The sequence below is a fragment of the Salarias fasciatus genome, chromosome 22 (genome assembly GCF_902148845.1).
Source record: "Salarias fasciatus chromosome 22, fSalaFa1.1, whole genome shotgun sequence".
Lineage (NCBI taxonomy): Eukaryota > Metazoa > Chordata > Actinopteri > Blenniiformes > Blenniidae > Salarias > Salarias fasciatus.
In genome coordinates, this window is record NC_043765.1 from 19,233,212 (window position 1) to 19,258,641 (window position 25,430).

General features: G+C 47.9%; 2 protein-coding genes across 4 annotated transcripts; one reads left to right on the forward strand and one right to left on the reverse strand.

Annotated features, from left to right (window-relative positions):
- The first annotated feature begins 3,356 nt into the window (after nucleotides 1-3,356).
- arpp21 (cAMP-regulated phosphoprotein, 21) lies at nucleotides 3,357-14,081 on the forward strand. 2 transcript variants are annotated; one of them, XM_030120448.1, is made up of 20 exons: nucleotides 3,358-3,512; nucleotides 7,725-7,887; nucleotides 7,978-8,131; nucleotides 8,228-8,266; nucleotides 8,371-8,436; nucleotides 8,518-8,635; nucleotides 8,823-8,961; nucleotides 9,333-9,470; nucleotides 9,553-9,652; nucleotides 9,800-9,895; nucleotides 10,017-10,054; nucleotides 10,156-10,212; nucleotides 10,539-10,732; nucleotides 11,250-11,381; nucleotides 11,469-11,569; nucleotides 11,721-11,795; nucleotides 11,923-12,084; nucleotides 12,169-12,271; nucleotides 13,247-13,353; nucleotides 13,546-14,081. In XM_030120448.1, the coding sequence occupies exons 3-20, from the start codon at nucleotides 7,982-7,984 to the stop codon at nucleotides 13,702-13,704; spliced, it is 1,974 nt and encodes a 657-aa protein (XP_029976308.1). In that variant the 5' UTR covers nucleotides 3,358-3,512; nucleotides 7,725-7,887; nucleotides 7,978-7,981; the 3' UTR covers nucleotides 13,705-14,081. The 2 variants fall into 2 exon arrangements, with proteins under 2 accessions (XP_029976307.1, XP_029976308.1); XM_030120447.1 differs by having other exon boundaries at nucleotides 3,357-3,512; nucleotides 7,978-8,266.
- On the reverse strand, nucleotides 13,977-24,238 carry zftraf1 (zinc finger TRAF-type containing 1). 2 transcript variants are annotated; one of them, XM_030120451.1, is made up of 6 exons: nucleotides 23,134-24,238; nucleotides 22,075-22,169; nucleotides 20,324-20,467; nucleotides 17,832-18,043; nucleotides 17,584-17,753; nucleotides 13,977-14,095 (listed from the first exon to the last, which is right to left on the reverse strand). In XM_030120451.1, exons 1-6 carry the CDS (start codon nucleotides 23,419-23,421, stop codon nucleotides 14,036-14,038), a joined length of 969 nt encoding a protein of 322 aa, XP_029976311.1. In that variant the 5' UTR covers nucleotides 23,422-24,238; the 3' UTR covers nucleotides 13,977-14,035. The 2 variants fall into 2 exon arrangements, with proteins under 2 accessions (XP_029976311.1, XP_029976309.1); XM_030120449.1 differs by lacking the exon at nucleotides 13,977-14,095 and adding an exon at nucleotides 15,209-17,409 and having other exon boundaries at nucleotides 17,575-17,753; nucleotides 23,134-24,237.
- Nucleotides 24,239-25,430: the final 1,192 nt, after the last annotated feature.

Here is a 25,430-nt window from a genome sequence, read left to right on the forward strand (position 1 = left end):
TCCACATGAGAGAATCTTCTAAAACGGTTCAGTTTCACTATAAACCATTTTTAAGAGGTCTGAAAAGCTTGGGTGGGCACTTTGCGTTTCATCTTTGAGCAAAAGGTTAAGCTGGGACGTAGTTTTCTCTCCTCTGCGGTGCATTTAGCAGATATCAGAGAGATCTTGTTGCATAATTCTCTCTGAATAATGCCGTCTGTGAATGACTTTGAGCTGCATGAGACCAGAAATCTGCTCAGGACTTGATTCTGCTATCTCGTCTCAGATCTGTGCTTCCAGTTGACTCATCCCATTTGGTCTTGATTGCTTTCTCAACAGGACCCGCGAGGCAAGATGTGTCAAAAACACAAGATAAATCCCTTTTAGAATTAGCTGCACAGATGTGCACATAGTTTCAGATTCGCAGTGAGCTGCAGACACCGCTCGTCGGTACATGGAAATCTATGTTTAAGCTCTAATTCTTGAAGAGGGTGACAATGGCAAGTTCATCCATGCATCGTATATCTGACGGAGGGCTGGAGCTCATCCCAGCTGGCATTAGGCAAACAGCAGGGCACAACGTGGACAGTTTGGCAGTCCATCATGGGGCAAACACATCCAGGGAACCACTCATGCGCACATATTCATGTTATTTAAATAGTGATACTAAAGGTTTTTTTACTGTGCCATTTTGTGTGCTTTGCAAAAGACACACAGTCGTGAAAACCTGTGGTCGCATCTCGTACAGTGAGAGGCAGACATTGTCACAGTTCTGCAACCACAGACTTCCTGAGATTATTCTGACGTCAAAATTGTCATGGCAGATACCTCACTACACCACGCAGTCTGGCCCCTGCTGCAAGGTACGGTTTCGACCAATAGCGACGCAGCACGAAACGATCAAAGTGACTCACTGACAGCACCAAAACAATAGCTGACATTTCCTTAGAGGGTTAAATACTGTTCGTGGCCACATTTTCTGTCTAGTTTCAGATTAAACGTCATGCAGTCAAACTTACTTCGTCATAATGAACCTTCAACCGCAGCTTTAAGGCTCCTACACACAAACTGATTTGATCATGAAAAGAGGTCAACTGCACCATGACCCGGTGGTGACATTTTACCATTCAACAGAACCATCGTTCAACTGGAAAAACTCGCAGTCGCAGTCTTTCTTAGAGTTGCGTAGACTCGGTGTTGTGTAAGCGGTGGAGTTTAGTGAAACGATCGTCTGTACGGAAGATAAAAAGTGGAGCAGAAAGTGACCCGAGCAGGTGCGCAGACACTTCCAGACGGCTATGTTTGTAAATGATGGGACTGTAGCCACCGCTGGACTGGGACGCATGAGCTCAGCATTTCTAAAACAGACCTGGCCGACGCGAGGACGCAAAGCCGGCTTGAAACGCTCCGGGACGTCATTCAGGTAACCAGACACCGTGTTTCTCGCATGTGTTGTTGGTGAAACCACAGTAAGAGAATCCGGGATGAATCAGACTCTGAGACGAGCACACACAAGATGGGGTGATAAAGGACACTCGCCTCCCGCTGCGGCACATTTCATCCTCTTAATATTTCATGGAAAGTGAACCATGTTTTTCTACAAATGCACAACAAATACACGTGACAGGTTTGCAGAGCAGACTTAGATAAGATAGTCTAATGCAGTCGAAAGTGATTTTTTTTTTTTTAAGCTGACGAAAACTACTTGACTCACAGTCGTAGTAGGGCACTGATGTAATTATAAACACTGCGTAATAGTGTTAATAATACTGTGAGGAGGGAAATCGACCTCTGAAGCACATGCTTGCGATAACAACGTTTTAATGCATTATAAATTCCTCGTAATTTATGATTTTGACTGTAGTTTCCTCTTGAATAAATGCTGTGAACACTTCTAATGGCCAGTGCAAACAAATAAACACGGGGGATGAGGGATACTGCAGCCTCCTGGCCCTGAACAGGCAATAACAAGTAAAGCAGCATTTTTTATTTAATTATTTTTTTTGCTATCCAAAAGGGTGAAGTGACCCAACTCTGATATAATAGAGTATCTAATTATTTTCAAACAATAGGCTGTGCATATACGGCTTGTGTCCCTGTAATTAAAAGCTGTTTTAAATTGTCTGAGATAATACTGTGGCAGATTTTTAATTAATTGCACAATCCACGGGCCATACATTTATTGCATTTATATCTAGAAAATATATAAAGTCTTGGACGTACAGTATATGCTTCATCGTTACAAAAACAAAGAGATACTCTCAATTACAATTGCATAATTATAGTTTCATGCATTATTTTTTAGTTATTATTTGTATATAATTGTATTTCCACCTAACTTAGTGCTTTGAATTAGTGTTTATTTCACTGTTGGCTGAAAGTTAAGTTCCACTGAAAAGTTTAAATGAATGACATGATGAAAATGTTTTTCTTTCTCTAACTGAGCAGGGCCAACACATCAAGTTCAACTCAAAACACAATTTAATTTCTGTTTGTTGTGCATCTATTGGTTGCATCTGTGTCTCTTTACTTTACTTGTCTTTTGCACCTGCTTCCCTGCAGCGACTTTTTGGATGTTTGTTGATTTTTGCAGTTTTTGTGTGGCTTCATTCATCCATCCCTCCAACTTCTGTGCTGCTTGGTCCAGTTCAGGGTCACAGGGAGCTGGAGCCGATCCCAGCTGACAGTGGGCTAAAAGTTGGTGCAACCTTGACAGGTCACCAGTCCATCACGGTACACACACGCATACACACACACACACACACACACACACACACACACACACACACACACACACACACACACACACACACACACACACAAGTGATGGAGACTGATCATTTCATTTTCTGTGCATGTCTTTGGACCTTGGGGAATATATGTAATTACCTAGGGAAAACTAATGCTCAGGTAGAACATGCAAAATAAGAAAATACAGACATCTTTAGGCTGTAGAAGAAAATGTTCTTGTCAATACTCCATGAAAGCACAGGGAGATCATGCAAACTCCTCCATTTGCTTATCGCAATTTAAAAGGAAAGCCTTATTTTTATGACTTATAATACAATACATAATCCCAGAGGGTATTTCTTTTACATTTAGGTTATTTTTTTCTTCTGTCTGTTGATCATTGTGCACGTGATTCTGGCTGTCTCGTGTTTTTTTTTTTTCTTTCTGGGATTAATATTGCATTTCTGGCCCGGTTGGGTGTCAGGTGTTACCGTGTCCCTGCACTTCGGCAGGAATGTATTTATTGAACTCCAGGAGGATGATTGCAGCAGCAGCAGCAGCGCGAGCGGCGGTGAAGGAAGGAGGCTGAGGGGTTGAGAGCAGACGGCCCTCCCCCTCCTCCTCCTCCCCCTGCCTCCTCCCTCTTCCCTCCTCCCTCCTCCTGCTCCTGCTCCGGCAGAGACAGGCAAAAGGCGGAGGAGGAGTAACGGACCTCACAGTCAACAGAACACCGGGTGTGCGGCAGCTCGTGGGTCGCTACACCGGCACTGATCCCGCGCGGGGAGGAAGACGCCTCGCTGACGGTAAGCTCGCGCGCCGCCGCCGCGCCCCTTTTATTTCCCCGAGGTTCACCCCCCCCCCAATCCAGGCTGAAGCAGGTCGCTCCTCCGCTGCGCTCCCCCCTCCGCCGTCTGCGGCCGGAGCGGCTCCACCTAATCCCACCTGGGCGCTTTAGTTTCAGCCAAACTCTGCGGCATCGGTCCCTCGCGGCGCGTCCGCGGCGGGAAGGCGGCTTTTAACCCGCGAGACCCCCGTTTGACCGTCTGTACCGACGAGGACTCGACATTTCAACGCAAACGATGTCATATCTTTATCTTTCCTCCACCGCTCGTTGTGTCTGGTGGCAGAAATGTGACTTGTAAATTGCCCCCCCCCCCCCTTCCGTGTTCCCGTTGCCCCGAAGTGCCTCTTTTCTCCCCCCTCTTAATTGAGTTCACCCGCCGCGTGCGTGCGTCTCTCTCCCTCCTGCCCTCCGCTGACAGCGCGCTGAAGCCCCGGAGCAGCAGGTCCGCGCTCCCCCTGCTCCCGGAGGGGGTAAAAATAGCCCGGCGTGTCAGCTCCAGCCCGGGTCACCGTAATGCGACACACGCGCACACGCTTCCCGGCACCGGTGCTCTCGCGCGGAGCCGCCGGGAGAAAGCAGCAGCAGCACGCCGCCGCCGCCACCGCCGCCGCGGTGGTATGTGGGTCAACGGGAGGCTACAAAGTTGTGCACGATGGAGGAGACACCTGTTCGCTGCATTTTAATGTCGACTGCGACAGATTCAAGGTGCCATCACCCAAGGTTTTTTTTTTCCTCTCTCTCTCTCTCTTTCTCTCTCTGTGTATGTGTGTGTGCAGTCGCCCTTTAGCGCGTGCACGTGGGGCACAATGCCGAGGTGATGTGTGTCAGTATGTAGGTGTTTTCCATTGTTTGGGGGGAGCTGAGTTCAGCTGCAGAGCAATGCAGCTGGAAGCCACAAGTCACCGCGGTGATGAGGCTGTGGGCTGGCCAGGTGCTGCAGACAGGACGAACCTCCATCTCCTCCCCACTGCCTGGTTTCTCGTGCATCTGCCTATTTTTTTTTATTTTTTTTTTTAAAGAAATGAGAGTCGAGATAATGAGCTGCCTTGTTTGTTAGATGTTTCACTTAAAATATGCTGCTGCAAGGTGATTATAAAGCCTGGCCGGGAAAGAGAGGACTCAGCAGGTGCACTTGATGAAACATTATATACACACATATATATATATATATATATATATAAAAATGTCAGGAGGAGGAGGAAACAGCACATATATCTATATTGTGAGAGGCAATTCAGAGGCAGTCCAATTAGAGGCTCAGGGGCAAAGCTTGTGCACATTATGGGATAAACAAAGCGGTGAAGGTTCTGAGTTTGCCTCCAAATTTTCAATTATTTCAAACCACAAAGACCTGCCCCCCCCCCAATCCCCCCCCCCCTTCCCCTCTCCCTTTCGTTTCTAGTCGTCTCTCTGAACCGTTTCCTAATGAGCTCCTGAGCAGAGGGAGGGAACGGATGAAATCTCGATTTAGATTCAACCTCAGAGACAAAACACACAAACAGCAGCAGCTCCTGTGACCAGAGGCACTCATGATTTCTAGGTTTTGTGTGTTTTCCTAAGCCGGTGGGGTGCAAACACAGGAGGAAAAGAAGAAGGGGGGGGAAAAAAAAAGAAGAGGAAGAAGTCGTCCTCAGAGATGGTAAAATGTGCAGATAAGCGTCTGCGAATGGACAGCGCAGGATGATGAGCCTGAGCGCAGCAGCCACCTCGGTGTTGGAACAAGGCAAAGAAGCACTGATAATTTTAGCCCTCATCGCAGAGGACAGATTTCTCACCGGTCTTAATTACAAACAGGATTGTACCAGCCTTAAGGACTTATTATAACTGGATGTAGCTGACAATGGCTGTCTAAAGTAGCTTTTGGACTCTCTCCCAACCGGCCTGCCTGTGTGTCAGTGTAGATGAGCCAGGCAGCTTTTGGCCGGAGAAGAAAGGTGTCCTGGTGAGTAAGTGGCTCCGAGGCTGGAGGCTTCGGGGAGAGCAGCAGATGGATGATGATGTAGCGGGTGCTGGCGCTCCCTGCCTCCCGCCGCCATCCGTCACACACTAATGATCGTGTCACACCTTCTCCCCGGGCGGCCGGCCACTTCTGCAGCGCTCAGCTCAAAAAACTGGTAGCTCCACTCAAACCCCCCCACCCCAACCCCCCCTCCCTTCACGGCCGTCGGCTGAAAAGCCCGGAGACAGAACTGTGCTGCAAGCCTCTCTATCACTAATTCTCCACGTCTCCCTCTTTTCGACGCCTGCCTTCACCCCGCTTCACCTTTAAAGTCCCCGCAGACTGTTTCCTCATCTCTCTTCATCCCCCTGCTCACATCCCATTCATCTTCCTTTTCCCTCCACTACATCTGCTCCACATTCACCCTTCTCCCTCTCCGCACTGGATCTTCTCAGATAAGCGCAGATTTACAGCGTGCAGCGCCAAGACGCTCTCCGCTCTTTGGTAATAATTAAATAAAGAGCTGTTGTTTTCTCCCTTCTTTGAGGTCTGAGGTTTGAGGTCAGGGTCAAGCACAGCGGTCCTGAAGCCGCTCGCGCTCTCTCTCTCTCTCTCCGGCTGAAGGACTGCTCAGCGAGAACTCGCCCACGGCACATCGGGGAGCCTCCCGAGCTATTGTGCCCTTTTGAGTGTTTGTCTCCGTCTTTTTCGTTTTTGCTGCGGCAAAGACCACCGACTGAGATGCAGATCGTTGTGAGACTTCAGCTGCACACACACACACAAAAAACCGGCATTTACATTATTAGCCAATTTGCATTACTTGGTCCATCAATTTGCCTCCTTTTCTTGGAAATTACTATCTTTTTCCCCCAAAAAATGACTATATAAAATGAATATATTGTCAGTGTAGGCAATGAAAAGGCCCCCCCAAAAAAAATCTGAAATTTCTTTTTTTTTTTTTTTTTTCTCGTGGTTGAAAACAGAATAATATCTTTTCGCCTCATCGGAGGATCCGTGTCTCTTCCTCTTCCCTCACTTCAAGGATTTGTTATGTAACACGGCTTCTTTCGCTGCGAGACGATCCTATCAGCAGGAGTGAAACAGTAATCAATAAAACCACTTGTCCATGCCAATAAAAAAATCACGCTCATCACATTACAGTCAGATTTGTTTTTTTCTTCCTTTTTTGCCCACATTAGCTTTAAAGAAAAATTCAAGTTCTCCATAAATGCAGTGATTACGAAGCAACACACACTGTGGTCATTTCGCCTGTTACGCTGAAAAACCAAGATTTCGCCCTTCTCGCTGTTGCAGTAAGAAGATTTTCTCCCTTTGTCGTGTGCGGCGTGTCAATGAAGCGATGTGAGAAGTAAACATCACTTTGGCTGCACATGGACTGACAGCTCTTTTTTTCTTCTTCTTCTTTTTTCTTTTTTCGGGGTAAAAAAACCGCCATTATCTCCAGTGGGGTGTTAAATAACCATGTTGTGGGACTCGGCATCCTCTGAGCTCGTTATTCTGTCCCAAGTGTTTCGCCAGTAAGTGTCCCCTTGAGCTGTGTGTTGCCGGGGAATGTGTCCCCGCTGAACGCTGTCTGTCCTTTCGGAAAAGATGCAGGAATGCGTGCGTGTGTGTATCTGTATGTGTGTGTGTGTGTGCAGGCAATATTCTCCTCGCCACTGGGATCAGAGACTCAGTTTGGCATTCTGGGAATATCAGAGCTGGTGGATCGGATGTTTCCCTCCGCAGCTGCTGTTTCTAAGAAAAGCTTGAGGAAGGACAAGCTCAAACGCACATGCACGCCCACGCATGCACGCACCCACCCACCCGCCCACCCGACACTCCGGCCACAGCACATGTAAATACACAGGCAGATTCCACATCGGTGTCCGGGCCTGTGTGTGACTGTTACCGTCAGAGACGCATGGGCCTGCTTACAGTAACACACACACACACACACACACACACACAGTTCTGTAAAGCAACAATTAGGGCTCAAAGCAGGAGAGTTTGGGAAGCACAGACAGAGGTATATAAACACACACACACACACACACACACACAGAAGCTCAGCTACTTGATGTCACTTCCAGCTGCTATTCTTTTATGCCCCAGCAACTGCTTGATCCCTGCGTGTGTGTGTGTGTGTGTGTAAAAGACTACAGCGGCGTTTCTGTTGTACCATGACCACTAATGCTGCTTTTATCCTCCTGTGTTTTTCGATCTCTTCAGGCTATTTTCCATTGACCAGTAAAGGGTCGGCGGAAGGAGGAACAGTAGGAAAAGGCGAGCAGAGGCGGACTTAATAATTGCATTTCTGGCTGCCCCGTGGGAACATGGGATATATGACCTCATCATTCACCTGTGCGCCTCTCCAGTAAACAACCCCAAATAGGTAGCGCATGAATTCACACACACACACACACCCGTCTGAATATCCACACATGCGGACATCGTCTGAGAGTTGGCGCTGTGCGGTTTGCAGAAGGATGAGTGAAGTAGCCCCGGCGAGTCCAGATGTCCTCCCGAAACTCTGCGACGTGATGCCGTGTGACGCCGCCGGCCGCCCCTCCCCTCCGCCGTGCACGCCGCCATGCGAGCAGAAGGAAGACGAGGGCAAGAAAAAGCCCGAGCAGCAGGTGAGCCGCCAAACACAGATACTGCAGCGCGCCACAATAAAATTGCGCATCCCGGCGAGCTCCCGTCATCAAAATAAATTGTGTCTTCACGCGCAGAAACAGTGTAACCAGGTGCAACCAAAGAAAAGAGTAAAGGTAAGCTAAAATAAGTCTGCCTCTCATTACTCATTCTCAGTGAAATATCGATTGCATTAGGCTCTATGAATTCGTAATATCGCTTGCTCGTGTGTGCGTCGCAGGCCAAAGGAAAGTTGGTGCGCAGCATGGCGGTGTGCGAGGAGTCCTCCACATGCGAAGAAACCCAGGTCAGACACGCTGCGTCTTCCTCTCATCCTCGTCCTCCTCATCCCCACAGTGGAATTACACTCGGCCTTCCTCTGCTTCAGGCATTTCCAGATGCAAACATCTCATTTAGCTGCCACGAGGACGAGAGGAGCTCCTGCAGGGAGGGGGAGCAAGAGAAGAGCACAGATCCAAAGAAACCTTCATCATCATTGTCCAAAGGTTTGTGTGTGTGTGTGCGTGCGTGCAATATCTCTCACCACAGGGAGGGGAACAGATAATGAATAAAATGTAATAAAATTAGATCCCGCGCCCGCTATTTACATCCTCCTCTCCTGGGGTGTTTGGATACCGCAGTGTGTGTTTGCGCTCGTTTGCGCTGTGTCCTAACTCGCCGTCCTTCCTCCAGAGCCCAGCGTGGAATACACAGACTCCACCGGCATCGACCTGCACCAGTTCATTGTCGACACCCTCAACAGCAACCCCAGAGACCGCATGATGCTGCTCAAACTGGAGCAGGACATGATCGACTTCATCACCAGCAATAGGTGTGTGTGTGTGTGTGTTTGTGAAATAAGCTTGTAACCTTGAGCTTTAATAGAGCTATGCACCCATTTCAGGTGCAGGGATAAATATTTTATGAATATTAAGTCCCGTTGAAGTTTCGGCACGGCTTAATTTAAAATGCAGCATGCCAGCCGCCCACATATGAGTGTTATAATTCTGTCCATGCAGCGTGTTTATTGTATTGATCGATATATCGAGGCGCCTGTGTTGGTGTGGGTGTGTTTGGAAGGAAATTGAACTCAAGCCAAAACATATTTTTTCATATATATTTATTTTTGACTTTCCCCTCCTCCCTTGCGGCCTCCTCTCCTCTCCTCTCCTCCTCCCCCCTCCCCTCCCCCACACATGTCAGCTCCTTTAAGAAGTTCCCCCACATGTCCTCCTACCACCGCATGCTGGTCCATCGGGTGGCGGCCTACTTCGGCATGGAGCACAACGTGGACCAGACGGGCAAGTCGGTCATCATCAACAGGACGAGCAGCACACGCATGTAAGCGAAGCCTCGGCCTTTCCGTCCGAAGCCTCCAGATTCACTGCAAACCGACTGAAGCCGTGATGTTTTTCGCCCGAAGACCCGAGCAGCGTTTCTTGGAGGAGGTGCACAAAGACAAGGCGGAGGAGATCCAGCAGTGGAAAACCATTTTGAAGCGAGACAACAGCTCGGACGACCAGGTCGGTTCCGTCCGTCCGTCCGTCCGTTCTTTGTTGCCGGGCTCTCAGGAATTTCTTTTAATTGACATTGATCGTGTCCTATCAGCGCCGTGACCCACCTCGCTCTCGCTCTCTCTCTCTCTCTCTCTCTCTCGCTCGCCCCTGCAGAGCCGGCTCCACCCCTTACGGGAGAAGCAGGGCAAGTCGATGGAGGAGAGGGAGGAGGAGTACCAAAGAGCACGAGAGCGAATCTTCAGGAAGGAGGTGAGAGGAGGAGACTGTGGAAGGACAAAACATGCAGATGTGACACAGAGACAGGAGGAAAAAAAAAAAAAAAAAAAAAAGTAAAGGTTCTCACTAATTTCTGTGCCGTTCCTGCTCGCAGCCGTCCTGCACCCAGGAGAGCGCCCACGCAGAAACCAGGTAACCTTGCCTGCAGGGTATTTTTCATGCTCCTTTTAGCCTATTATATTTAGATGAGGACATTAATACATGTCTGTGTGTGCGTGTGTGCGTGCGTGCAGGGACGTGGAGGACTACAATCCATATGCTGAGACCCAGAGGAGACGGCAGCTCTTCAGGTAGAGAACTCGCAGACCCACAGTCATTTATCATCTTAATCCGGTCAGCCTGGCTGACACACACCGCTTCTGCTGCGGAAACAAAAGGAAGACCTAGATTTCACTTTACTGACATGTGTGTGTGTGTGTGTGTGTGTTTAGGGGAAAAAAAATAAGTCTTTATGGGTAATTTTAGTGAAAGAATGTGTCATGAAAAGCCCTCCGGCCTTCATCATGTGTGGTACGGAGCAGGTGCGGAGGCCGTTTCTGTCCCCGAACGCATTAATGGGGCGCCGCTCGCTCGCGCAGCAACCAGGCTGCGGGATAATTCCGGATGCGTCTCGCAGGGGGAGCCGAGACAGCTCGGGCTCCAGCTGGACGGGCAGCAGCAGGCAGAGCAGCACGGAGACCGACTGTCGCTACGGCAACGACCCCCGACCCTGGAGCAGCACCGACTCGGATTCCTCGCACCAGTGGACGAACCCGGCCCCGAAAGCCCGCCCGCCCGCCAACTGCCACAGCTGGGACGCACGAGGTTCAGGTGCGTTTCGCCCCCCCCCCCCCCCCCCCCCCCCCCCCCTTTCCTTTTCCAGAGCTTAACGGCACTTAATGACTTTTTAACACTTTCTCCCATCACACTCGGAAAAGGTGTAAATTCAGCCGCGGCGGGTGAGAGTCTTCGCTCCTCGGTACCTGCGTGTCGAGAGCGAAGTTATGCGCAGACTTCATCGCCGCGCCACACTTGGGAAAAATCGCTGCTTATAAATTATCGGTTCTTTATTCAGCAGCGTCTAATTAACAAAAAGCAGTGGAAGTTCTCCTGGTGTGAAAATTTTAACTCGGCTCCATGAATCTTCACACCAGAGCTGTAAATTTTCACACAACACCTCCAGTCTTCTTCACATAATCAGGAAGTGGGGTGGAGGGGGGGAGGGGGGGGAGAAGGGGGGGCGGGCAGTATGTTTTTAGCACAGACGGAAGGGGTGAAAGTGATTTTTGTTTTTTCTCATGAATGTTGAGGATTAAAAGCTCATTCTTCTCCCCCTCATCCCTCCCAGGCTCCATCTCTCTGTTCAGGCTGCCGCCCCACCCGTCGCCGCCCCCCATCCTGGAGGAGCCGGCCCCCGGCTCGGCCTACATCGCGGAGAACGGCATCCCGCCGGGGAGCATATTAGTGAACCCGCACACCGGTACGTTAACGCGCCTTCGCCGCGGCGGCGGCGGCAGTTCAGAGGGGGACGCGCGCATTGATCAAACTCTACCCCCGCGCCTATCAGGGCAGCCCTTCCTCAACCCCGACGGGACCCCCGCTGTGTACAACCCCCCAGACAGCCAGCAGCCAATCAGGAGCCAGAGTCAGCCGCAGCCGCAGCAGCAGGTAGCGCACACGCTCACGCTGCGAGAAGCGCTTTGCATTCAAGATACGCGCACACGAACACACACACAGATGTGGATATTTGTGCCTTTATCTCTGTTGTCTGTGTGTTTGTGTGTGTGTATGTGTGTGTGTGTGTGTGTCCTCCTCTCAGGTGGTTCAGTACTCGTCTGTCTCTTACACAGCTCCACAGATGTTGCCTGTCACTCCCTCACAGCCATACTCAACAGTACGTATCGGCGTGCGGCGCAGCTTCCACCCCACAGAACACGTGTGTGTTCTTATTCCGGGGGTTCATATATATGTGTGTGTGTGTGCGTTCTGACCCCCCCCCCTCTCTCTTTCCCAACCGACAGATGGAAGATCTCTCCTCTCAGTTCGCTCATGTGACGGTGAGCTGTCAGTCGGCGGGCGAGGCCCCGCCCCTCTACCCTCCCAGCCAGGGTTACTTCTATGCAGCTCCTCCTCTCCCCCCTCCCCCACCCAACCCCTCCAGCTACTGCCAGCCCTCACCTCAGGTAAGGGGCTGCTGCTGCTTCCCTCCACCTCTTTCACCACCCAAATCATTTCAAGTGGGGGAAGAAACATCTGCTGTCGTTCAGGTGCCTGTGTTCTACTACGGCCAGTTCGCTACCTCAGCTCAGCAAGGATGCCGGCCCGTCTCGCCCTCGCAGCACGCCCAGAGCCAGGCGCCGCAACCCACAGGTACTGTGTGTGGAGGTGTGTGTGTTTGTGTTTGTGTGTGTGTGTGTGTGTGTGTGTGTGTGTGTGTGTGTGTGAGAGGAACCAAGCCGTGGCAGTAGAGGAGGGGGCCGTTACACTGTCAGAGATGTAGTCTGAGGGTCTCACAGTGAACCGGTCTCTTTTCCTGCTGCTTCTATCCGTCACCGCGGCCGAGAGCCAGAAGAATCGACCTCGGCCGCTTTAAAATGAGGCGCAGTTTCACCAACGTGCCGCAAACTGACGACTGAAAGTAATTCTCCTGACACTGTTCTGTGTGTTTTCAGTTGCTTGAATAAATATAATAAAGTTTAAGTTAAAATTTTTAAAAAAAAACAGGTGAGACCCAGTGGAGTCACGGTGTTTGCTGGACCGCTCTCGGTGTTTGGAGCTCGTATCTAAGCAGCAGATCGCTCTCTGCTGCAACAGGCGTAATGCAAATGAATGGCTGGCCGTGGCGCTCTGCGGCAGCCTGATAACGAGCCATTCATTTCAGTCCGGAGTGTTTGATCAGGGAGACATCGTCAAATCACCGATCCAGCAAACCGGCGCCTCGGAGAAGCTGGGGGAAAAAAAAAAAAAACCGTCACCATGCCTTTTCTGAAAGTTTGCCCGAAAAAAGTAGAGTGTCAGTGATATTTCTGTCTTTCGGTTTTCGCCCAGCAGGAGCGTTTCCCATCAGGAAAAAAAAGCAAGGCTGCAGTAATACCATTAGCGATGGTTGAGTTTCATTCAGGCGTCACCTCGCCTGCACAAACGAGCCCAGCACTGTGACACCGAGGCAGCTGAGCGGAGCCCAGATGTCGTTGATTGGATTTATACCTGTTTCATTTCCTACTGTAGCAGAAACGGATCAAAACTAAAACCAACTCACAGCTGCCAGCGGGTTTTGAGACGTCATCAAAGGAAATGGATGAAAACGTTTGGTCAATAATCGGTTTGCTGTGTCTGTGTGTGCAGGAGGCTTCGCCGCTGCGCTGAGGCTGCAGCAGTCTTCCCACCCCCAGCCCCAGGCTGTGCTGGGCACCTACTCACCAGCGGCCTCCCATCAGTGTAGCGTGGTTCAGGTAAACACGCCGCGTGTCGGGCTGGAACAGCTCGGCCCCCACAAGGAGCACTTAGCACTTCACAAAGTGCTTGTCGCAGCAAAATTCTCACCACCAACTTTTTCTTTTCTTTTCTTTCTTTCTTTTTTTTTTTTTTTTTTTTTTTTGGCACTTCCTCTCTTTGTGTGTGTGTGTGTGTGTGTTCCTCTGCAGGGTGGCGTTCCAGTGTCCTTCCCCCAGAGTAAAGTCGTGCCCGGGGCGGGCGGGGAGGCAGGGTACTGCTGCATGGTGCCCCCGCCCTCCCACCACGGCAGCTGCCTCCCTCCCAGCTGCGCCGGCCTGGGCGCGCCGGCCTGGAGCGCGCAGTACTGACGGAGCGACGGCGGCGCCACCGTAGTGTCCTGTGTGAACTGACGTGCACACGCACGCACATACTAGACACCAACACCTTTTTTTTTTTCTTCTTCTTCTTCTTCTTTCCACCCTCGCCTTCCCCCGGAGAAGCCCCCGGGGCACGCTGTTCACACACACACAGACAAATGTACCAAAGCTTAATAGTATATATCAGAGCTGCTGTATCGAATGCATAATTTATATACACAAATGGAGTTTTATATTGATATTAAATTATATATTGTGTTTTAAGGAAATGCACTGTGTGAAGAGAATAAAGTGCTGTGGCTGGACTGACTAGGTCACATTTCTATATCATCCCGACTCTCTTGTTTCCTCCGCTCTGGATGATGAAGAAGCCACGAGAACATCTTTCAAATCACCCACAGCTTCGAACTAGCACAGTAAAACAAGGAAGCACAGTTTTGGGTGGTTAAACCTGCCACCGAGTGTAGAAATGAGACGAATGTCATTGTTTGAACGTGACATGTGACTGGCAGGTGAAAGGCTTGCAGTGACTGATCGTCGTCAGTGTTCCGCTGGTGTGAATAGAAGCGTTCACACAATGGGGGGGGGGGGGGAAGAGTTTCCAAACAGACTATTAAACACTGATGTCTTCACTTACAGGGCTTTTTCTGAGGCAAATTTAGCAGTTTACTGGGTTTGGTTTTAAAAATCCAAGTGAGTAGCTAGCACCTCCCCCTGTTTAAAGACAAACATTACAGCAATTTTTTTTTCTTTGAGTGATCAACCATCCTTTCTCTGTATAGAGCTGCAGGTTTGACATGTTTTTTTTGACTGTGGGCTGAAACCAGCGACACATGTACAAAGAGATTTTAATGGCTTTTTTCTCATCCCATTGATGAAGTAATCACTGATCAGGGTTTTTGAGAATTTTTCTGCCCCCCCATTTATTTAAATGAGGTGTTATTGATGCTCGGATGCATCTAAAGCATGCAGACACATCAGAAAAAAAAAATCAAAGAGGTTGCCTATTTTGAGTGGAAGTGCCTGAAAAATGTTGCATTCAGATTTTCTGAAATTTCAGCTGTTCAATAAAATATTGTATTTTTAGAAAAATCCACGGACGCCATTAATACGAGTCTTCTCTTCAGATGCTCCGGTTATCATGCACCACATCCCATCAGAAATTCAGTTGTGACAGATGGATCAGAGCTGAATCAGCTTCTCAAACACACACACACCACTCTCCTCTTCAAGTCCTGAAATGGCGAACATTTTACACGACTGCAGCAAACCTCATTTCCACTTCCATGCGAGCGGTGAAAACTGCCAGCGCTACTGCTCTGCGCTTTCTGCCAAAAAACCGACTCGATGAAACGTATCCATCACCGCCACCAAGTCTTAAAATTAAATTTAGATTTCATAACCTTGGCGCTGGATGCATAATTCATGGCGGCGCCGATGAGCTCGCGGGAGCCGGGCCTATTTTTGTTTCAGACAAAGGACGCGGAGGCGGCAGTGCAGGTTCCATGATCTTTAATAAAAGGCACATGTACAGCCATAGTGAGATGAGTGAGTCCACTGGCATAGAGACAAAGCATTAAAACACAGAAATACAGGAAGTAGAGGTCAGGAGGAGAGAGATCTATCTGCTTTACAGTAGGATCTATTGAAGTAACATCTTCTCGTTCAAGTCTAACACTAATATGTCACCGTAGTGAGGCGGAAACCTCGCCTGGCCCGCCTCCCACCACCCGGCTCTGCCGTCTCTGCCCAAACACACACACACACGCGCACAAACACAAACACACGCCATGCACCATCGTCCCCGCAGCCACTGCGCAGGCCGACGAGAAGTCATCCTCACAGCTCCTTCATGCTCTCACACTGCAACAGGACCAGACCGCAGATTATCTGTAGGCCAGTTTGTGGTAATTCTGGATCAAGGAAAAAAAAAACAAAAAAAAAAAAAAAAAACAACTATACTCACCCCCCTAAAAAAACTACACTAACTATTCACAGCAGATTAGGAACCAAATATGATGAACAAAATGAAGAGGGGTTTTATTTTTTTTTTGTTTTACAGTACAATTTTAAAAGCCATCCCTGTTTTTGTTTTTCCTTTTTGGATCAAAGCCTGTGATTAATTGAAGCCAAAAAAGTGATTCGCTTTTCTCCCAGGTCATTAAAAAAAAAGTTTCAAAATCAGTAAGTTTAAAATCTAACTAAGCACTACGTGATCACAAACTAACGAAAAAAAATGTTGTCAGAAAACATAACACTGTGCACTCAATTTTTTTTCTGTTTTTTTTATTTTAGTGATGCCAACTCACCACGAAACTGAATAAATTACCGAGACCGTCACAGTCGACCTGGGGACCCCCGAGGGTCTGATGGAGAAGCAGCCCTGCTAATGACGTCCTCCAGGATTGTACTCTTTCCACACATTCACAAGGATGTCACAGTCAACTGCTTCACAAACACACACACACTCACTCACTCACACAGGCAGCCGTTCACACGCTAAAACCCCCCCCCAACTAAAAACAAAGTTCACAGGTACTTAAATATTCAGGGTTAAGAGAAATAAAAAAAAAAAACTGGTATTAGTGTTGGAGGTTAAGTAACCACAGCTGTAGAAAATAAGTCGAAGAACTAAAAGTATGCATGCAGCCAGGCCGTCTCTCCTCTGGATGACAGGTAGAAGGTGGGGGGGGGGGGGGGGGGGGGGGGGGGGGGGGGGGGGGGGTGACGTCACTCATCTGTCGTGGCAAACTCCCGACACGAGAAAAGTGTCATCTTTTTTTTCCTTTTTTTTTTTGCCACAACAGAAATGGCTGAACCGAATGGTGACGTGTGTAGAGGGAGGTTTAACGACACACACGCGCGCACGCATACACACGTCCGCATATATACATCCATCTCCTCCACGTGCACTCGTGTGTCCGGAGAAGAGCTGCGGAGAGTCAGCCGCTCTTGTTTTTTCACATTGTGTCTTTGGGACGTCGGACTGCGCTCCTGTGTCCCGCCGCTTCACTCCTCCTCTCTCAAACACACACACACTGCAGACGCACCCGCAAAAAAACCCTGCTTCCACTGGTGTGTGTGTGTGCACGGCTCGTTCAGTCCGTAGGTGCGCGCCACTCGCCCCCCCCACACCCCACACACACAGCTGAACCTTCACCCCTCCACCCTACATCGATGCCCACCCATCTCAATAGCAACTCACAGCTTTTCCCAGCAAGGGGGCTCACTATCTTGCAAAAGGAGGCAAGAATAATTAGTGATGTGATGTGATGTGGTGTGTGTGTGTGTGTGTGTGTGTGTGTGTGTGTGTGTGTGTGTGTGTGTGTGTGTGTGTGTGTGTGTGTGTGTGTGTGTGTGTGTGTGTGTGTGTGTGTGTTAAGAGGTATCAATGGTTCAGTGGTGTCTCTCATCACATCCTCCTTCCATCACCTCTTCTCTTCTTCCATCTTCCTCCTCCTCCTCCTCCTCTTCTCTCGCTCTTTATTTTTGGACTTGGAAGATGAACAGGCGCAGGTTGATGTTTTTGGCGGCCAGCAGTTTGTTGCACTCCACTGAGTCGGAGATGGGCAGCGGGACGTAGTCGGTCTCGTTGGTGTCGTTGCTGAAGGAGTGGTGGTGGATGACGGGCTTGATCCGCACGTCGTCGTACGGCCCCTTCAGCAGCAGGAAGGAGCACTCCAGGGCCGAGTTCACCTGAGGAGACACACACACGTCGTCCAGTTCAACAAAGTGGGCGGAAGATGAATGTTTTTTTTGTACATCTGTAACTAAAAATCAGTCTGACCATCAGAAGCCATTAATCTGATACATTTAAAGCCTCTTCCTGTCATCTTTGAAAGAGAGAAAGCAGTGAGGCACCTTGCTTTTGAGGATGAGCTGGAAGGAGAGGGTGCGCTTGCAGGACAGGTTGGGATTGCGCTCCGAGTCGTTGACCCTGGCCTTCAGCACCCACGTCTGGTTGAGCACGGTGAAGCGCGGCGTTTCGTAGTACAGGCGGGTGATGAAGTCGTCGGTGCGGTACGGTCTGAACTGCACCTCTGTGAAGGCCGCGGAGAGGAGGGGGTGGTGAGGGAGACGCCGCGTTTCGTTAACCGCCGTTTCAGCGACGCGCGTACCTGTGAAGCCGATCTTCTCGTAACAGAGGAGGCTGAAGATGCTGTTGTAGAGCTGCATGTCCCTCCGGTGGCTCTGGTCCATCTCCCCCAGGATCCCCATCAGCTCCGTCCCCGTCTTGGTGGGGTGGGAGCACTCGCTCTCGTGCGCCGGCAGCTCGTGGAACGGACCTTGCCAGGGGCAGCCGATCCTCTTGTACTTACACTGCGTCACCCTGGAAGCGAAGTGAGGAGACGGCGTTGGAGACAAAGGAAGCTCAGACTTGGCTCCGGTTAAATTAGATCCTCTCCAGATGAATACATGACACTTGTGCTGAGTGGAAGGCAGCGATATCAAAGGTACTAATTAGCAGAGGTTGTGAACTGACGTTAATTAATGCTCTGCTGATGATAAGTGTTCTCCGAGAGCCGGCCGCAAGACGAAAACGAAAAAAAAAAAAAAAAAAAAAAAAAGACATGGATACAAATCAATTACAGGTTAAATGGAGGAACTTTGGAAGGAATACTTTTCACTTTCACACAATAAAAATGAGGCTTTCATACTGTGAAAGGTACTAGTTAGCCTGTGCAGTGAAGCGAGGCTAACTAAAGCTGTGCTTACACAGTTCACAGGGTTAAACACAAACTTTTGTCTTACGTGGAAGATTCACAACAGAAATACCTGTAATCACTGATCATAATTGCAGCGTTTTAAACACCCTGATCATTTTGGAACGAGGGCGTCATACCTGAGAATAACAGCGGCCCTGGCTCCTCGCAGCAGACCTGCACCGCTTTCTGTCTGACCCCAGCGCAAAACACCTGGTGGCTGCCACAGCTGTTGTCATGGCAACATGTGCAGAGACACAGCTGTCCTGAGCAGGGTCACCTGTTGCTATAACAACAACCCCGCAGGATTCCATGCACGCCCCCGCCGGGCGCCGCACGAAAAGAAACGCGCCGCCTGCAGTCACGTGGCCACTTCCCTGTCCTCCTCTGAAGAGGCTGCTCACATGCTTCACTCCGATAAATTAACCTCATGTGACAGTGAACAGTGTGCACGCACGCACGCACGCACGCACGCACGCACGCACACACCCCTGTGATGTGTCTGCTTGATGTTTCTTAACTCTTTATAGGACGTTCACGCTGCAAATTTCAACTCCAGAGTGCGAAGACAGTATGAAAATACACATAATACACATATGCATATATTCTGAGCCAATTTTATGAAGTAAAATGAGCAACAGACTCAAAAAAAATGAAAAAAATAATAATTCGGAGAACAACTAAAAAAGAAGCCTCAGATGGATAAACTTAAAGGGGCTGTATCGTGCTTTTTTAGCTAGTCCAAACCCTAGAAATGGCATTAACATGGTAATAGTTTATTTTTGGCGCTAAGAAAAAGTCATTTTGTGTAAAACAAAAGATTTTCTGGGGCTAATTCTGAAACCCGGAAGAGAAAAGGCTCTGTTTCACTGAAAATCCTGCCTCTTCCCCTGTGGACTTGGACTGACAGCTACTTCAGCCAATCAGCGCTTCAAAACAAATACGCTGGCTAGCTTTAGCTCTTTAGCTTTAGCTTCTCTGCACGCAAAGACAAGCGAAAACGTCTTTTCCTGTTAGAAACTCACCAAGCGCAGACCCTTCAGACTTTTGCTCTTGTTTGGTTGTTGCTTTCAGACGATGGTCAAAGTTTATCTCCGTAACTGGAGTTACAAAAAGCAGCAACGTTGATTGCCGAGGGCCTTTGGGGGTGTTTTTGGTGAGTACATAACTATATACCAAGGTTAAAACATACAAAAAGTGAATTTTGCATGATACAGCCCCTTTAAAGGATTTCTTCAGGTAACTAACTGAGTGGACTAGAAGAGTAAAACCACTGTATTATAATCATTTGATACATTTTTTTACTAATACAAAGAGATATGTACTCCAAAGCAATATATCTTGGGAAAAAAAAACCTTATGTTTAATTTTTTTGCAGAAAATGAAGAATAATCGCAGCTTTAGATCATTTTTAACAATGACGGTGAAGTCCCAAAACAACAATTAATTCTTTACAACATTTCAATTTTATCTAGTTGTACAAATTCTCCTCCAGACTTCGGAGTACGACTGAAGCCAATTCATCAGTAAGACGACTTCCACCGATCCACCAAGTCTGCTACGCCTAATAAATAACGCAACATATCGGTAATACTTTGAAAAAAGGAGTTATTTTTACATTAAAAACATCAGTTGATGTCTTTCTCATCTTTACAGCGAGACCAGAATTGGCCTGCAGACTGTGTGCGAGACCAGTGAGGAACACTGTTGTACCCGGTAAAGCGTTATATACAGAAAGAAGAGATGTTTTACCAAAAGGACATGGAGAAAAAAGCCCATCTCTGTGTTCAGCATGGCTTTATGATCAGGCATTCTCAATTAAAAATCTTTGGAGAAGCAACCGAAACTTACTGAATGTGTTGCCACCGGCGGTGGGAAATGTTGTGTTTTTAGTGTGCGACGCTCACCTGTCTTGGCATTCCTCTTTCTGGTGTCTCTCTAGGCTGGAGCGGGGGAACTGTTTTAGACAGAAGGTGCACTCTGTCGGCAGCTCGCTGACGGCCTTCTCCACCGCCAGGTTTCTGCAGCACAGGTTCTTGCTGATCTCACACCTACGTGAACGCAGAAAACCACAAGCGGCGGCTCACTGCATCGGTATGTGGAGCATGTGCGGCGTGTGAAGGGTGTTCTCACAAGCTCGTAAACAAACGCAAAATCCTGAGGTCACGGTCCAGGTGGCAAAAGTTATCTTATGTGCTGCTGGGTGATGAGATTTTAAACACGTCTGATTCAAATATGTGAAGTTAGTTTACTTTTGTTCTCACATGGGTAGTCGAGGTCAGATTTTTAATTTGTCTCTTCTAGTTTGCGCTGATTTACCAGTATTTGGTTCAGTAGTTGATTTACTCATCAGTAACTGTGAAACTATAGATGAAGATAGAAGACGGCTAGAGATGAGATTCCACATACGTAGTACCACATAGATAGTCTACATACACTGAAATATTTCAAGCTTTTTTTTGGACCAACTTCATTCTCTATAATTAGATCTCACGAGTCATAAAATGCAAATGCACAAATATAAGAAATTTCAGAAAATTTTATAAGATCCATTTTTCCCCCTAATTTTGAACCAGAGGGTCAAATGATCTTACTTAAAATTAAAAAAAAAAAAATCTTCAAACTTTTTAATCATTTCAATCAATATCATTATTGCGTTCATCATCATTTGTGAGCAAGTATCCAATGAAATGTAAACTGCAACTCCATGTGGACGACCTCGACAAACCAGCTCACTGGTAGATGTCGGAGTGGAGAAAAAACTGACAAAACTTTGAATTTTTCAATAATATCCCAGATGTAATATGAACATATGCATCTAAGAATGAGACAGATGATACATGTTTACGGATGACTTTTTTTTTCCAAAAACGAACAGGTGAATATCATTTAGGAATATAAATAACTTAAGTGAAAACAATTGATATTATGTATTTGAATTGTATTTTTTGTGTTTGTTAAAACTTTATTTTAAGATTGTGCGTTTTTGTAAGACTCTGCATTTAAATAATGTTATTAAATGCTTATAATAACACAAAATAGTCACAATTTCTGTCAACTTGTTACTTTTTTTTTTTTTTTACATAAACACGGTGGGCTTCTCTAGTAGTCCAACCACCAGGCTTAGCAAGTTTTCTGGGGGAAAACCCTGTATACTGAAATCTAAGTTTCTGGACAGCTTGGTTGATTTGTGATTGGTTATGTTTTTTGTTTTTTTTTATTACATGTTGACCCGACGTGAGTCTTTGTTCAATTTTCTTGCTTTTTGTATTTTACACAAGACTTTATTGGCCTCAAACCTCTCTCACACATTAAACTTTTACTGATGCTGTGCATTTTATTAAGTTGAATTTAAGATGTCAGAAATAAGTAATAACCACATAACCGAGCTTGTTCATCTCCTGCTGCATGTTTCCAGTATCTTCCTGGTTCAAATGGGTCATTATTCTTCCACTTCAGAACATGAAGCTAATCAGTTTATTAGAATCTGGCGTGGTGAAGCAAAGAAGCATCTCAAGTATGAAGCTCAAATGTTAGCTTTTCTAACGACTAGCCCATGAAGTAAGTAACCTCTTTCAGCTCACATTCAGCTGCCACGCGTATCTCTACGCCTGGACAGTTTCAGAAGTGTTGCCCTTTACTGTGAATGTGGTTTTACCTGCAGTTGGGACATGTGGCCTGTTCCTCCTTGAGGCGAGAATCAGCCAGGAGGTGGATAAAACAGCCGGCACACATCAGATGACCATTGGTGCACTGGTGGTCATACAAAAAAAAAGGGTAAATAAAACAGTGTTTCAGGGAAACAAAACGCATAATTAGTGAACGATGCTTAAATCACAAAGAGTGTGAGTACAATTTTTAAGATTTGGAGCTAAAAAAAAAAAACCCCAACTTCATTAGACCCAAAAGGGGTCATTTAAAACCACCTACATTGGAAAATATATTTTAAAAAACTACATATTTGACTACAGTTGTCATCTCCCCTGATACAGGGTTAAAACTTAGATGTGGAAGCAGGGGCAAAGTTGTTTTTTGTTTTAAAGTGTGCTCCAAAAAACAACAAACTACCAAAATTGTTAAGCTTCAAAGAGCAAAGGCTGTGTCTTCATCTTGCTGTCAAACAGGACGGCACAATGACAGCTGAAGAAGAAATTTAATGGATCTTGTTTTCAGGCACTTTTACAAATGACGGTTCCGTGGGATGTGTGAGGGTTAGCAGGCATGTGCATTTTGTGATTACACGGTTAGTGTGAGACATTTAACATAAATGGAGTGTGTGCAGCACTGTGCACAACCAGGCATGTGCTGAAATTTAAACAATGATTGATAACGTGTGTTGACTTGACAGTGAGGAGAGCAGCTTGAGGTCGTTTAGGAGAAAGTTTGGGGAGGATTGACAGAAGGGGCTCGATTCAGGTTTTGTCAAGAGTTCTTGTGGGAGTTTTGGGTGTGTGTTTTTTTGTAATCAAGGACCGTTTTAGGAGATTTGTGTTCTAGGACCACCTGTGTGCCGCTCAGTCAGAACAGACATTGAGGGCCAGTGTTGGATCCAGTATCACTACAATTAAATGAAGCTGGCCAACAAATTCAACAGGTTGACAGTGGAAACTGGGGGGGTTTGGGGGCCACACAGGGAGCTGCTAGTATGAGGCTGAGCATGTCTGGCTGGTAAGTTCATAGTCGTGGGGGGAGGTTTTGTGTTTGACACCACGTTTACCTGGTATACAGACGCCTTGGGCAAGTCTAGGCACACGGTGCAGCACAGCACTGAGTACAGTCTCTCCTCCAGCTTTCCTGACTCTCCCTCGGGTACTTTCACCCTCTTCTTGGGGGGCTCGTCTGCGTCAGGCTCGGGCCCTTCTCGCCGGATTCCGCCCTCCTCCTGCATGGCTGCGACCCCGGCCACAGCCTCCACCGCTGCCCCCACGGCCCCGACCCCCAGGCCGGCCGAGGAGGAGCCAGGGGCGGCCGCAACGCCCACGTCTCTCTCCTCCAGTGAAGACATGGTCGATGGCTGTCTCGATATTTGCGTTGTGTACCTGCCGCGGCCGGGCCGAACCCGAAATGTTAGCAGGTTAGCTTCGCAGCTAGTACAACCTGTCAGGCTAACGGTCAGCTGACGGCGGGCTAACGCTAGCTCGGCTACCGCCTCGACGGGCTGTCAGGAGGAAAACACCAACTTATGATTAATGCCAGCCTACGCGAACCCACCGGGATGTTAGCAAGCCGACGACCGTGTAACAACGAGAGCATGTGCAGAATTAAACGAGAGGTGTCGCGTAAAATCAGATGTCTACTAGTTTAGTTGACTTACAGTGATGCTAGCAGAGTATGCGGCTAGCTACGTTGACAAAAAAGAGAAAAAAAAAAACCCAGCAGTCCTCTCCCTGAGCCCGGGCAGAACAAAAACAACTCTCGACGCCGTTATTCGCACTGACAGCGGGTTACAACGATGTGCACCGGCGGCCCGGCTCGGCTGCTCCCCGCGTCCCTGCTCCGGTACCGGCTGACCGTCCGAGAGGACCCACGGGACGTGTCGGTGATTTAAAGCCGCGGCTGGAGACGGTTCTGTTGGGACTTGTCTCTCTCTGGCTTACTCAGCCATCTTTGTTTTTCCCCCGTCCGTCTCCCCCTGCTCAGCCGTAACGACTCCGGGTCAATGTCGTTAATACTCAGGCAGGCTCTCGGCTGTGTTTTTTTCTGAGTGGGGGAACAAAAAAGTATTTTAAAGTAAACACACACCCGTGTGTGTGTGGCCTGAGAGCGGCCGTCGGCAGTCGCACGGAGCGTTAAAAGGTCTGACAGCGGAATGTTTTGTTGTGGCAGATGACTTGGGGTATTTAAAGAGTTTCCCAGCGCGCATGCGCAGTGAGCACCTGCGGGTCAGCGTATGGCAGGGCTGGAAAGGTGACCAAAACCTGATATGCGACAAATTTAGGACGTATCCTGAACACGCTCCGCCAACGCATCATAACAACATCAACAACTGCAACATTACTCCCAGAAAACTTAACTAAACTTCCAGGAACAGCCCGGTGTTCTGGCATGTTGGCAGCGTGTTGCACTGCTACACTAATGTGGTTCAACTGGTTGTGGGACCCTTTGTTTGTTTGTGCTCAGGGTGCAGAAATAATTGGGCTTGAAAAACAGGGTGATCGAGGAGAGCCTGGACTACTACACTTAGCTGCTAATACTAGGTCATATCCAAGCTCTTCTATCCCTCTGGTGCCCCAAATATGTGTCTGGGAGGGGTATGTGTGTGAGGATGGGGGGGGGTGGGTGGGGCAGGATGTCAGAGTGTCAGCTGTCTGCAGATAGGACTCACCACTCCCATTGGACAGTCCCATATGCCTTTTTTAGTCTGTGTGGCATGGCAATACCACCCTCAGCTATGTATGCACGCAAAGTTTACCCAGGAGCTGTAAGTGGTAACACACTGTTCCCAGCTCAGGGTTAGATAATGCTCATTAATCACCCCCCCAGCACCCACCCCCGGATCTCACCTCATTTTGCCTGCATCAGATTGATTACCTATTTATCATCACACAGTGCCAGTAATCAGGGGTCTGTCTGCACACTGAAAGGCAAGTTTTGGAGCAAAGTAGAGTTTAATTTATTGTGCACAGCCTCATTTCATATAACGTTCAACAATACAGGTTCATCTGTGTGTTTGATAGGTGAAGAGAAAGTAACAAAAAAAGTTACAACAAAAAAACAACATTGAAACAGGTATAAGAAATGTAAAAAAAACAAAGAAAAACTATGTAAAACAAAACGTTTAAACGGTTGGACTATTTCAAATGTTTCAAAACAGTTGTTAAAATCCAAGAAAAAGTTTAAACACATAAAAACTTATAAAATCGCTGTCTTTTTCTAAGCTGTAGTTCTGAAACTTTTGAAATGCAACATATGATATAGTTTTTGTGAGCTTATATAATCAACTATATATCCAAAAAAAAACATTTATTTAAAAATGGTTGCTCCCTGTAAATTTGGGTAAATATGGCAAAAATG

Coding starts and splice junctions, on each gene's coding strand:
- arpp21 (XM_030120447.1), top strand. CDS start 7,982: ATGAGTGAAGTAGCCCCGGCGAGTCCAGATGTCCTCCCGAAACTCTGC. Junction 8,437..8,517: donor CCACATGCGAAGAAACCCAG/GTCAGACACGCT, acceptor CCTCTGCTTCAG/GCATTTCCAGATGCAAACAT. Junction 10,733..11,249: donor CTGGGACGCACGAGGTTCAG/GTGCGTTTCGCC, acceptor CATCCCTCCCAG/GCTCCATCTCTCTGTTCAGG.
- zftraf1 (XM_030120449.1), bottom strand. CDS start 23,421: ATGTCTTCACTGGAGGAGAGAGACGTGGGCGTTGCGGCCGCCCCTGGC. Junction 18,044..20,323: donor AAAGAGGAATGCCAAGACAG/GTGAGCGTCGCA, acceptor CTTCGCTTCCAG/GGTGACGCAGTGTAAGTACA. Junction 17,754..17,831: donor CGAGAAGATCGGCTTCACAG/GTACGCGCGTCG, acceptor CGGCCTTCACAG/AGGTGCAGTTCAGACCGTAC.